Below are 13,787 nucleotides of genomic sequence, written 5' to 3' on the forward strand. Positions count from 1 at the left end.
AATGAAGAGATTACTAGCTTCCTCTAGAGCTCGGGGATTACGCTGAGAATGATCATAAATCATAAACAGTTCCTCAGCAAAGAAATCTGGAATTCCTATAACCAGGGTAGAAGTGGAGATGTACGAAACCCAACATTAACAAAATGTTATTTCACAGCCAGTCCCAAGGTCTAATTAAATTCTTAATGACACATTCCAGCAAATTACCCCTGCATACATACAAGATAATATACTATATGTTACAACGGCGATTGTCAACGTGTGGCTCTCCAACTGAAGCCACAACTCCCAGCCTGGCAATGAATACTGATCAAATATGAGCCATCCTATTTTCATTATTTTAACCTAAGGTTTGATTCGTTACTTACCAGGATGTGTGTCAGCTGTATTGTAATAAGAGGTGACCCAGATAGGTTTGGACACAGATATGGAGGTGGCTGAACCTTCAAAGAGATGAGGTAACTGGCCGCTGAGATCATATGATCCTTGAACCGATTTGCTTCTGAGATTCTGAAAGAGAAAAAAAGAGCTGTCATTCAAGGTCTCCGAATATGAACCTAAGGCGCTAGCACATTGAGAGTCTTTTGAGTGGAGCCTTATCAGTTGATAGAGCCATACAACCTTTATGCACTGCCTTACTGGATTTATTGGTGTCTATGTATGGTGACACTCTCCCCTAGAAGCAATGTATCTGATTAATGCCCAATACATATGGAGTCCAATAGAGCATGCTGTAAATGTGACAAAAATACCTCACTAAAAAGATATATGGACGCATGGACCTCTGTGGAAGACCTATTACAGTTCTGCAGGAAACAGCCATGTGCATGGAGTATTAATTGTGTCATACACAATCTACTGAACATATCTGCATGCACAAGGGATGCACACTCTGATGCTTATGTGTTGCTGATATAGTAAGAAGTAATTTCCATTTATCTGGTGTCAAAGATGGACATTTTAATAAATGTATTCATATTTTTGATGTGACCTCCAATACATTATTTATAGGGCATTCAAAGGGTGATAGTAGTGGATTAGCTAGTCTCATTTCACAGTAGCATTTTAGGCTATCCATCAGGGTTTCAATTATATTTGATGTTAAGAATAGCACAGTATACGGCGCTAGTTTTGTCATAAAAATACCACAACAAGCCAAGGAGGTTTTTCCATATTCATTTGAAAACCTATCTAGCATATGCTAGCTGTGACGACTGCATTATACACTGAAGCTATTAGGGAGTGAACAGAGCCTAAAAGGAGCTGTCCGGGTTCTAGATATTGATGACCTTTTCTCAGGATTGGTCTCTTGGTATAAACATCAAGAGATATCTGTCAGTATTTCTCAAACCTGGAGTGAATTTAGTCTAAATCCAGTGACCAGTAAATAAATATCGGCCTGGGGAATTAGCTAGTATTGTCAGTTGCGTATCATTTCGGGGCATTTTTTGCAGTGAATTGTGTATGTATATTTTTTCATCTGCACAATGTATCATTTTGTGTAAGATGTTCTTGTGGTGCATGCGGTCCGCCCCGGCATCCTGCATTGTACGCATTTGGGTTGCCGTTGTCTGCGGACAGCATGCAGAGGAATTGCTCCCCCGGTTATAGACACGCCACAATGTCTGGGTTTGGGGCATTTTCACCCGTTTAGGCCAGTTTTTGTCTTTATGTGTATGGAATGTGCCACTTTATTTTGCTGGTAACATTCTTTTGTCACATGGTCTGTTATTGGGTGCGGCTCACAGCTTTATCCTACCTCACAGTGCATTGGTGATACCACTATGGAGGCATGTGAGAGTCTGGCTGTGAGTTGGTTTCAGACCCTGTTCACACACCACGGCAGTTTAGTGGTAGGACCCCATGCGTGCTGAGACACCGTGACGTGGTGCATGAGGGGCTCCGATATGTTCCTGACTGGAAGATATTGGCAAAGTTCTCAGCTTTTAACATCGGCCTGAGGAATTAGCTAGTATTGTCAGTGGCGTATTATTTTGGTGCATTTTTTGCAGTGATTTTTGCAAGGTAAATAAATAGTTAAAAAATATGCAGTTTAGAAGAGGGCAAAGTAGGTAACTGGATGAAAAGTCTGACCATAGAATATAAGAGTTTATGTAGTTTAGCCTCAACATTTCAATTGCAGAATAAATCAATGCATGGATTTTGTTTGGCTGCTTTTTTCCGTTTTTATGATTCACTCCACACTTGCCCCTATGTGAACCCAGACTCTGAAAGCTGCCTGACAGCAGGGCCTCCATTCTGAAATATTAGCAGTGTCCATCTTGTAACAGAGTATAAATATAATCATTTAAAACCAGTGTTGTGCCGTTGCTAATAGATTCTCAATGGCAGGGAAAGGAATATTTCTGCATTTCCTTTGATAAGATGGATGATGAATTGCTTCTCGTAGCTCAAAGCCGGATCATACAATGATTCCATTTTTGGTCTCTGGGTCTGTCATATGCCCACGAAAGGCAGTGGAGCATGATCTCTCAGATCTGCAATATCACCAGCAGCAGGGAACCAAATGCAAGCACGCAAAGCCACTGCTCTGTGTATGTATGTATATATATATATATATATATATACACATAGTACATAGTTGTCACTAGGCATGCATATAAACACACGTCCACTAGGAAACAAGAATGTTGAACAGGCCCCAGAAAATGAAATAATGATAAGCAAGTAATTGAAGTGTCTAAAAAAGAGATGATGGATTTCCCATGCTGTAAAGTTAGTGTTCTTGCCTTGAAGAATGATATGAATGGATTAGATCTTTTTTACACGGTGCAGAAAGCTAGATTTTATATTACCAAGAGACTTCTCAGAAGGTTGTGCTTGTGAAATACAGAGGAAAACGTCACCTAATAAAACAGTATAGTGTGGCGATCTACAAGGAGAAAATGCTTAACCACTTCATTGTCACAGTAGAGGAACACATATACAACTATAACCTGGACAATAACCATGTCCCATGAATAGGAAACTGTCAAGAAACTACAATCTGAAGAAAGCCAGAACGTTGGAGAATGCAGAAAAAAGATTGCTGGCCATGCATTCCAGTATTCCTGCGAGAAGTAGAGACCGGGGATTGACAGCAGTTCCGTTTCCAACTGCTGATAGAATGTATTTTCATGTTATACTTTGTTGTTTTGTGGTTAGAGTCACTAATATTGGAAGAATACTGAGAGTATGTCATGGACACAGCGGTCAAAGTTTGAAGGTGGGATTTTACGGTGTTTGGAGTATTCAATCCAAAATCTTCCCTTGAAATCCGGCTTTCATAGATAAGGGGAAATATAGCAGAGCAAAACAATTACAATGGGGCCCATTAATCATCCTGGCTCATAACAACAAACCAGGATCAGAATGGCGCAGTGATTACTCGTGCCCAAAAATCTCCTTCACAATCTTCATAGTGCATAGTCTGGTTCCCTCCCTACTTGTTTGCTAGCTTCTCCCAGCCTGTATAGAATGAGAACCCTGCGCACATTTCTTCTAATCACTTGAGGATGGGGAAAACCTTCCCTTCTGCGTCCCTTAAAAGCTGCATGGGCTTTCTCTATAGTATGTATAGAGCTTTTAATTCAACTTTAACCTTAGCTTTTAATTTAGTTTATAACCGAAACCTAAATTCAATTTTTCAAGTACAGTGGCCTCAATGGCCTCAGTATACGATATTTTGGACCATCATATGTTGAAACTAGACTCAACATACAATGTCTCAGACTCAGATCCAACGGATCAATGTTGCTATATTGGTTGGCTACTTGTTCCTCTACTTGTGCGGTACTACAAGTCCTGTACTGCCCTTCGTGCCAGGATGAGCTGCTCCTTTAGACACCAGGTAAGGCACCATTTTACTTTTCCGGTATACTGTTTACTGCTGAAGACCCTGAAGAAGCCTGTCCTCATCACAGAAAGTGATTTACAGTTTCCAGCATCTATTCCTGTAATATGTAAGGACTTGCTTTATCTCTTTTAGTTAACTGCTTTTTTTTTTCTTAACTGTTTAGGATTACATTTAGGGCTTATGGAGCCAATTACTTGTTTTCCATAGATTTATGGACTCTAGTTACAATGGTTTCAACTTGCAATGGCCAGACTAATAAATATTGTAATTTGAGGAACCATTGTAATGTCAAGAAAGCCTGTTCGCCTACATATTTTGTAAATTGTATCACACACAAAAAGCCAAACAAAGCACAAATATGTACAGTCGTGGCCAAAATTTTTGAGAATGACACAAATATTAGTTTTCACAAAGTTTGCTGCTAAACTGCTTTTAGATCTTTGTTTCAGTTGTTTCTGTGATGTAGTGAAATATAATTACACGCACTTCATACGTTTCAAAGACTTTTATCGACAATTACATGACATTTATGCAAAGAGTCAGTATTTGCAGTGTTGGCCCTTCTTTTTCAGGACCTCTGCAATTCGACTGGGCATGCTCTCAATCAACTTCTGGGCCAATTCCTGACTGATAGCAACCCATTCTTTCATAATCACTTCTTGGAGTTTGTCAGAATTAGTGGGTTTTTGTTTGTCCACCCGCCTCTTGAGGATTGACCACAAGTTCTCAATGGGATTAAGATCTGGGGAGTTTCCTGGCCATGGACCCAAAATGTCAACGTTTTGGTCCCCGAGCCACTTAGTTATCACTTTTGCCTTATGGCACGGTGCTCCATCGTGCTGGAAAATGCATTGTTCTGCACCAAACTGTTGTTGGATTGTTGGAAGAAGTTGCTGTTGGAGGGTGTTTTGGTAACATTCTTTATTCATGGCTGTGTTTTGGGCCACTTTGAGCCCACTCCCTTGGATGAGAAGCAACCCCACACATGAATGGTCTCAGGATGCTTTACTGTTGGCATGACACAGGACTGATGGTAGCGCTCACCTTTTTTTCTCCGGACAAGGCTTTTTCCTGATGCCCCAAACAATCAGAAAGAGGCTTCATCAGAGAATATGACTTTGCCCCAGTCCTCAGCATTCACCATTCACCATATTTTCTGCAGAAGATCAATCTGTCCCTGATGTTTTTTTGGGAGAGAAGTGGCTTCTTTGCTGCCCTTCTTGACACCAGGCCATCTTCCAAAAGTCTTCGCCTCACTGTGCGTGCAGATGCGCTCAAACCTGCCTGCTTCCATTCCTGAGCAAGCTCTGCACTGGTGGCACTCCGATCCCGCAGCTGAATCCTCTTTAGGAGACGATCCTGGCACTTGCTGGACTTTCTTGGACGCCCTGAAGCCTTCTTAACAAGAATTGAACCTCTTTCCTTGAAGTTCTTGATGATCCTGCAAAATTGTTCATTGAGGTGCAATCTTAGTAGCCACAATATCCTTGCCTGTGAAGCCATTTTTATGCAACGCAATGATGTCTGCAGGCGTTTCTTTGCAGGTCACCATGGTTAACAATAGAAGAACAATGATTTCAAGCATCATCCTCCTTTTAACAGGTCAAGTCTGCCATTTTAACCCAATCAGCCTGACATAATAATCTCCAGCCTTGTGCTCGTCAACATTCTCACCTGAGTTAACAAAACGATTACTGAAATGATCTCAGCAGGTCCTTTAATGACAGCAAGGAAATGCAGTGGAAAGTTTTTTGGGGGATTAAGTTAATTTTCATGGCAAAGAAGGACTATGCAATTCATCTGATCACTCTTCATAACATTCTGGAGCATATGCAAATTGTTATTATAAAAACTTAAGCAGCAACTTTTCCAATTTCCAATATTTATGTAATTCTCAAAACTTTTGGCCACGACTGTACATCTCTAATATACTCAAGCTCCAGTGCACCACTTATATGCAGGTAGGTAGCTAAAGGAAGTAACATATGCACCTGGGGGGCCCGTCTGCCATATAACAGGACACCAGTTTTAAGAGTGGCTCCGGATTCGGGCCCTGTTCTATATTTTGCACTGATGAGTCAAGTTATGCTTCTGTTACTAGGTGCCTTTGTTTTATCCAATATACTGTATAGTAAATTTCATAGCTTCCAAAACAGGGGCTGTAACGCAATTGGCATTTAACTAGATAAAGAGAGAAGGATGGGTCGATCATTTATTTTATTTTTTTACTTTATCGACAAAAAATTCTCAGTTTGTTTTCCATACAAATACATTATATATATTTTCTTATTTTTCCCACTTCAACGTGTGCCTAAAGGGGACCATGGGCTGGAATATCTCCCCTCATAGATATTCTATCACTTCTAGATTTATTACACAATTAAAATCCCCAGTGATTAGCAAGAGGCATTTAGGGGTCGATCATTACTACAAATCAGCAAGTGGAGCATTAACGTTCTTGTAAGGCTACGCAAACTTACATATCCATGTTCTCTTTTAGTGTATATTTTTGTGTCTCCTGATGTAGTATTGGAAGCCAAATTTAAGAGTGGATCACAAAAGGAGAGAAAGTATAAAAGGACAGATACAACTTTTGTCCTTTTTTATTTCACTACTGGTTTTGACTTCAAAAGCTACATCAGGAAATCTGACCATGTGGCTGTACCCTTAGGAAATCAAAGTTATTTGTCTAATATCTCAACTGGTTCAAAAGTTCCTCCGACAAATGATGACAGGGTCAAAAATAATAAGGTTATGTCTAGTGTAGTACACTATAAATACACATGATTAAAAAGAAATGCACAGGCTGAGACCATTGCTCTTAACACTACAGGTGGGGGACAGCTAAAGGGATGCATGAGTTCTCTTACTACGGCTCTTCTGCTCTATGCTGTAATGCTTTCTGTACTTTAAATTCTTAATAATCTAAATCACAGAAATGGATTTTTCTGTCTTTTTGCTAATGGGATCAAATGGTTCAAGAAACATGTTGCAAATATACTGTGAAACAATAATATGGCAAGACACTATTAACCTCTTTTCATCTACCATCTGTACATTTAGGTCCTAACTGTCGATGCACCGTGCAGCTAGGACGTATGTACACATCATCCACTGCAATGGCAAATCTGATCTTACTGACGCAAAAGGAGTTCAAATGATTAGCTCTTGGTTATGTTAAGGGCCTCATTATCACTGGTGCAATTGGGACCCAATTGGGGGCCCCTTATTTTGGGCAGACTATGCATTCAACTAGATTCAATTGCATCCATGTCCTTAAGACATGGATACCATTGAAGATACGTTGGAATGGCACTACAGGGTGCATGGAAGTCCTTGCACCATTGTATGGTGCCATCTAAGTGAGGCTATGTTTCCTGTTTCTTCAGGGAGCATAAAGTGTGGCCATATTCCAATTGGGGCACAGTGTAGAGAATTTTTTTATTCAGGGGACACATTCAGGGGAGACCGCATGTGTCATTTTATCTAGGGGACACAGTGTGAGGCATATTTTCACAGAGCACAGTGTGAAGCATTTTTATTTAGGGGGGCACAGCATGAAGTATAATTTTATTCAGGAGCTCAGTGGGGCATATTTTTATTCAGGGACATAGCCCGGGGCACTTTTTAGGGGGCACAGTGTGGAGCATTTTTAAATCAAGGGACACAGCGTGGAACCTTTTTCAATTCAGTTAGCACAGCATAGGCCATATTTTTATTCAGGGGACACAGAGAGAGCAAATAGTTTTATTCAGGGTCATAGTATGGGGTAAATGTTTTCATTCATAAGTGGTGTATGCTAGTGATGAGTGCGAATATTCGAATAGCGAATATTAATCACGAATATAACAACTTCGCTAATTCGCAAATATTTTGAATATAGTGCTATATATTCACTATATCAAATATTCGTCATTTTCTAACATCTGAAAACATGATTCCTCCCTGCTTCTTTCTTGTGAGTCAATGAGTCCTTGGCCCACAAGCAACTTAAGCAGGAAGAAATCATGTTTTCATATGGAAAAAAAATGACGAATATTCTAAAAAACGTATATATAGTGAATACATTAGTTATTTTGAATATTCAAATTTTTTTCACCAATCTGTACAGCTGTTCGCATACTCCTCCCCAATAAGCTCCCCGTCACCATGGGAACGCCTGTGGGTTAGAAAATACCATCCGATCTGAGTTTTCCCTGAGATCGTGAAAACTCAGATCCGATGATGTATTCTAACCCACAGCCGTTCCCATGGTGACGGGGACGCTTATCGGGGAGGAGTATGCCAAAGTGGAATAACAGTACACATTGAAAAAAAAAAGATGAATATTCTAAATAACGAATGTATTCTCTATATTGCTATAACTTCATTTTTTTGAATATTCGTCATATTCTAAGACAAGAATATATAGCAATATAGCGAATATTCGTAAAATACACATATAGACTGCAATTCAGCGTACTTTCACATTAGCGTTAGCATTAGGATTCTGATCAGTCTGAAAAATGCCTGATCAGTCAGAAAAAAATTACATGCGTCTGCATACAGTTTGCCTGATCAGGCAGGCAGTTAAGGCAACGGAACTGCCTGCCGGAATCAAACAACGCAAGTGTGAAAGTACCCTAAGCTAATATAGTGCTATAGTATTTTTTTTTATAGCGTAAATTTTTTCCAAATCCGATTTTCATCAAATTCTAAAACAAGAATATGTAGCAATATAGTGAATATTCGTAAAATACACATATTAGCCAATAGCCATAGCCAACAAATAGGAAAGTTGTCTTATACAGTAAAAAAATTAAAAAATAAAATCGCAATGCACAAATAATTAAATCGCATATTATTCGCGATAAATAGAATAATGACGGATATTTGATTTCGACGAATATTCATTTGAATATTTGTTAAATATCGCGAAATTGAATATGGCACCTCTCGCTCATCACTAGTGGATGCCAGCTCTGTAATATGGATTGACCCAGTCTTTTAACCCCTCAAATGCTGTGATCAGTAGCAAATCAGTAGGGAGCTACCTTTGCCTTCCATTAGGAGCTCCTGTGTCAAAATTGCTTGATTCAGATCAGTTGCCATAAGAGCTTGGGATATTGGCAAAGGTCTCAGACCTGTGATGGCTAACTGCCTGAAAAGTCATGCAGAAGGCACAGCTTCTCAGATAGAGTGTCATAATACCATAGACTGCAATAGTATTCTACTTGGGTACAGGAGTAGTATTCTATTGCACTTTGTCTGCTTTGCCAAGCTCCACTATAATAGACAGACCAGGAAGTGAAAAAACATTCATGCCTGGCTCTGAAGTCTTGCAGCAGAAGTGCGTTCAGCACATGCGCAGTAAAGGGATACAGACTGCCAGGCAGATGGGCAATATCCATGCCTTTACTGCATATGTGGTAAACACACTCCTGCAAGACTTCTGGGCCAGGGGTGAGTATGTTTTCACTGCCTGGCCTATCTGTCACAGTGGTGAGAGCATGGCATAGCAGACAGGAAGTGGAGCCTGTGGGTGAGAAAAAGTGTAACAGCTCTGTCCTTGTCGCACCTAGGGGTAATTTGTCTCTTATACATATATATAAAAACTAGCAGAAGGACCAGGCTTCGCACAGGTATATTTCATCTATTTCACTTCATGTTTCTATGTGTTGTTAAAATATATCAACAGTATCCCCCATAACAGTGACCTCTACAGCACCTGCCCCTTAACAGTTAACTCCACAGCCCCCCACCCCTTAACACTGCCCCCCCACAGTGCTCTGCCTCCTTAAAATGGGACCTCCACAGCAGCCCATCCCCTTATCTTTGACCTTCACAGCAGCCTGCCCCATTAACAGTGAGTTTCACAGCACCCCACTCCCTTGACATGACCTCCTCAGGGGTCCGCTCCCTTAACAGTGACCTATACAGCACCCTGCCCCTTAACACTGACTTCCATAGGGGACCCGTTCCCTTAACAGTGACCCTGCAGTGCCCTCCCCTTTAACAGTGACCTCCAAAGCGGCCTGCCCCCTTAACAGTAACATCCACAGTTGATGCCTCTTTAACACTTACCTCCACAGTGCCCACTCCTTTAACAGTGAGCTCCACAGCAGCTGGCCCTCGTCCCCCTAACAGTAACCTCCACAGCAGCTGCCGCTTTAATAGTAGCCCCAGCCCCCTTAACAGTGACCTCCACAGCGCCTTGCCCCTATAAAGCTAGGACTACACAGCGACATTTTGTCGCACCAATGTCTCGCAACAATTTTTATAATGACAGGCTATAGTGTCGCACTCCGACATGCGACATGCTCTGACTGCGACACGACAGTCGCAAAAAATCCATCCAAGATGGATTTTTCTGTGACTGGCACAGTGCAACACCATAGACTATCATTATAAAAATTGATGTGCGACATCAATGTCGCAGTGTAGTTGAGTCCTATGTGTTGTGAGACTTATTGTCGCGCGACACATGTCATCGTGTAGCCCTAGCCTAAAGCTGACCTACAGCAGTGGAGAAAAATGGCTGGGTTGTTATGGAAACCTGGAGTAAAACTGTGTGTATGTGACTAAGGGTCTGAGAGATTCTATTGGCTGATAAGGGACATGTGACCGTGTGTATGGCAGTTGGGATATGAAGAGAAAGACTTGCAGGCTTCTATTGGCTAATGCAGCTAATTTTTTGGGAATATATCAGATCCTAGATGCCGAGACCAGGTCTAAAACCTTCCCGGACACCTGATGTACCTGTGTGCCAAATTTGGTGAAGATCGGTCCAGTCGTTTGGTCGCACATAAAGAAGAGACAGACAGACAGATGTTCAGACAGACAGAGAGAAACTCATTTCTCTTATATATATAAAAATGTGTTTCTGTCATAGGGCACAACTACACTGCGACATGTCGTGTCGCAGTCGCACCATGTCGCATGTCGCAGTGCGACACCATAGCCCATCATTTTAAAAATTGTTGCACGACAAAACAGTAAGACAAAATGTCACACAACACATGTCGTCATGTAGCCCTAGCCTTAAAGGGGCAGGGCGCTGTGTTGGTCACTGTTAAGGAGGCAGGAGCCACTATTAAAGGGGAAGCTGCTGTGGAGGTCACTGTTAAAGGGGTGGGCACTGTGGAGGTCACTGTTAAGGGGGCAGGGGCCACTATTAAGGGGGGGGCACTGCAGAGGTCACTGTTAAGGGGCAGGGCACTGTGAGGTCGCTGTTAAGGGGCAGGGCACTGTGAGGTCACTGTTAAGGGGCAGGGCACTGTGAGGTCAATGTTAAGGGGCAGGGCACTGTGAGGTCACTGTTAAGGGGCAGGGCACTGTGAGGTCACTGTTAAGGGGCAGGGCACTGTGAGGTCACTGTTAAGGGGCAGGGCACTGTGAGGTCACTGTTAAGAGAGCGGGGAACTGTGGAGGTCACAGATAAGGGGACGGTCCCCTATGGAGGTCAGCGTTAAGGGGCGGGATGCTGTATAGGTCACTGCTAAGGGGGTGGGCCACTGAGGTCAATGTCAAGGGAGTGGGGTGCTGTGAAACTCACTGTTAAAGGGGCAGGCTGCTGTGAAAGTCAAAGATAAGGAGATGGGCTGCTGTGGAGGGGGTCAGTGTTAAGAGGTGAGGGGCTGTGGAATTCACCGTTAAGGGATAGGGTGCTGTAGAGGTCACTGTATGGGGGATAGTGTTGATATCTTTTAACGACACACAGAAACATTAAATTAAATGGATGAAATATACCCGTGCAAAGTTGGGTCCTTCTGCTAGTATTTTATGAAAAGCCATTTTCCTACAGATTTACGGCACATATGGAAATACCAGAGATATTGTCAGACAAGCACCGAACTATACTGGCTAGAGATGAGTGAATTTCATATTTTGAAATTCGTTCATGCTTTGTTTACTATTAAAAGGTGGATTGCGGTTTGGATTCCATTACCACGGAAAAGAACGCAATTCTATGATGAAAAGCATAACAAAATGCCTTTAAAGGCATTCCGTTATTCATTCGGTCATAATAGAAGTCTATGGGCTGCAAAACGTATCCGTCCCATTTTCGTTATGCAGGGGAGTCCTCTCCTGCATAACGGAAACGGGACAGATCCCTTATGCAGCCCATAGACTTCTATTATGACCGAATAAATAACGGAATGCCTCTAAAGGCATTCCGTTATGCATTTCATCATAAAATTGCGTTATGGTTCGAGGTAACGGAATCCATAAAGCAATTCATCTTTTTTCAGTAAACGAATCACAAACAAATTTCATAACCGGAAATTCGCTCATCTCTAATACTAGCCAACTCTTTCACCTATTGGTAACTGATGGCAGATGCCCTTTAAATCCAAAGAATTTCCTCTGTGGATTTCACTCTTTGACATGCTTAGGGTCAAATTTGTGGCAAATATGCAGGAAAATAAGATCTAAATACAGAATTTCTAATTCTTCAAGAATATGGTCACTTTTCATGACATTCTGCTGCCATAGGACAAGATATGATAGAGGAAGACAAGCTGAGCTCTGTAATACACTATATGATTTGGAACAGGATTTCTGAGTTTTCTAAAAAGTAAAGTAAATCCTGGCAGGACTCCGGGGAGGACAGTGAGGGATCCGACTACCCCACCTATACAGAGAATGATTGACAACTTTCCTTATGTCAGTGTGTGATACTTGTTATGGCTCTAAAGATTTACAGTGTAGTGACACATTCTATTTGGACCAAATAAAGCTTTTGCACAAGTTCCAGAAAATCCAAACAACACATCCATCTTAAAACATTTCCAGCATAGAGGTAACACACACTGAGCTTAGTAAAACTACCGTACACATTATTTTCACAGCAGAAAATCCACGATTTGTATTTGAAGTGATAGATAGTGAAGGAGAAAGTCGTGACACGTTTTACATAACCCGCTGGTTATTATATGCTGAATATAAATCTGGAATTAAATAATCATCTGGCAAAAAATAATTTGCAAAAATACATGAAAATAACCAAACATGCAAAATAATAAAAGGAATCCGTGCAAGACATTGCCGAGCCACATTTTCCCACTAAGAGATAGTCATGGTTCGCCCACATCCACAGTGGTTAGCAAGTCCATTTTGCTAACCTGCCAAGTGGTGAAAATTCCGTGTATTATGCATAATTACACTACAGTCTGCTTTACATTTTTGTAACTCAGCTTGTATTTTTTTTAATGTAATATTCGAAAAACATAGCGGGACGCAAATGTTGCAGCCAAGAATCTGATGTTATAGCTGCAGCGGCAGGGAGAATTGGAGCAGCATTGGAGATGAGCGGGTTTGAAGTTTATCGTTTTAATACCTTCCCATGCCTTTAAACAATTTTTTTATCTCAGATTTAGTTTTTTAAATTTAATGTCAGAAGCCGGTATTTTACGCGAGTTTGGCAGGGTAGACATCTACACAGAAAGGGGGCCATTAAAGACAAGTGTTTTACGCTGGTCTTTGATATCCACTGTGCTGCTGGAGGATCACTCAAGTTATGACTAGACCTGCACCTGGCACAGTCCTTGCCCCTAGATTTCGATTGTCATTTACACCAGGAAACTGGCATAAATGCTAGTGAATTTGCCTCTCCATAACTTTGGCGCATCCATCACCAGTTCTAAATAAATTTAGATCATTTTCTACACCTAAAACAGGCATAGACAATTTTAGACTTGGAGCTGGTAGAAGTCGCAGATAGTGGCGCAACTAACCATTGGGCCACCATCTGCTTCTGAGATACGCCTAATTTAGGTATATTTCAGTTTAGTAAATAACACACTAAGTCTCTACCACTCCCCAGTGTTGAGGGTGCATGCTCCTAAATTTAGGTGCACAGTTGTCTAAAAGTTGCAAAATGGTTCATGAAACTTCTTTACACAAAAAAATTGGCAGAGGGACTGCGAGAACGGAGCACCGCAAGTGATGG

At 41.4% G+C, this 13,787-nt stretch overlaps 1 protein-coding gene across 2 annotated transcripts in view; it reads right to left on the reverse strand.

Moving 5' to 3' along the window:
- ADGRD1 (adhesion G protein-coupled receptor D1) overlaps positions 1-13,787 on the reverse strand; it is a 909,072-nt gene that overhangs the window by 754,596 nt on the left and 140,689 nt on the right. For both annotated transcript variants that reach the window (XM_044275622.1, XM_044275624.1), the window contains one exon: positions 369-510. In XM_044275622.1, the coding sequence (XP_044131557.1) occupies positions 369-510 (142 nt within the window). The remainder of the gene's footprint in view (positions 1-368; positions 511-13,787) is intronic.

Source organism: Bufo gargarizans, chromosome 1 (assembly GCF_014858855.1).
Source record: "Bufo gargarizans isolate SCDJY-AF-19 chromosome 1, ASM1485885v1, whole genome shotgun sequence".
Classification (NCBI taxonomy): Eukaryota; Metazoa; Chordata; class Amphibia; order Anura; family Bufonidae; genus Bufo; species Bufo gargarizans.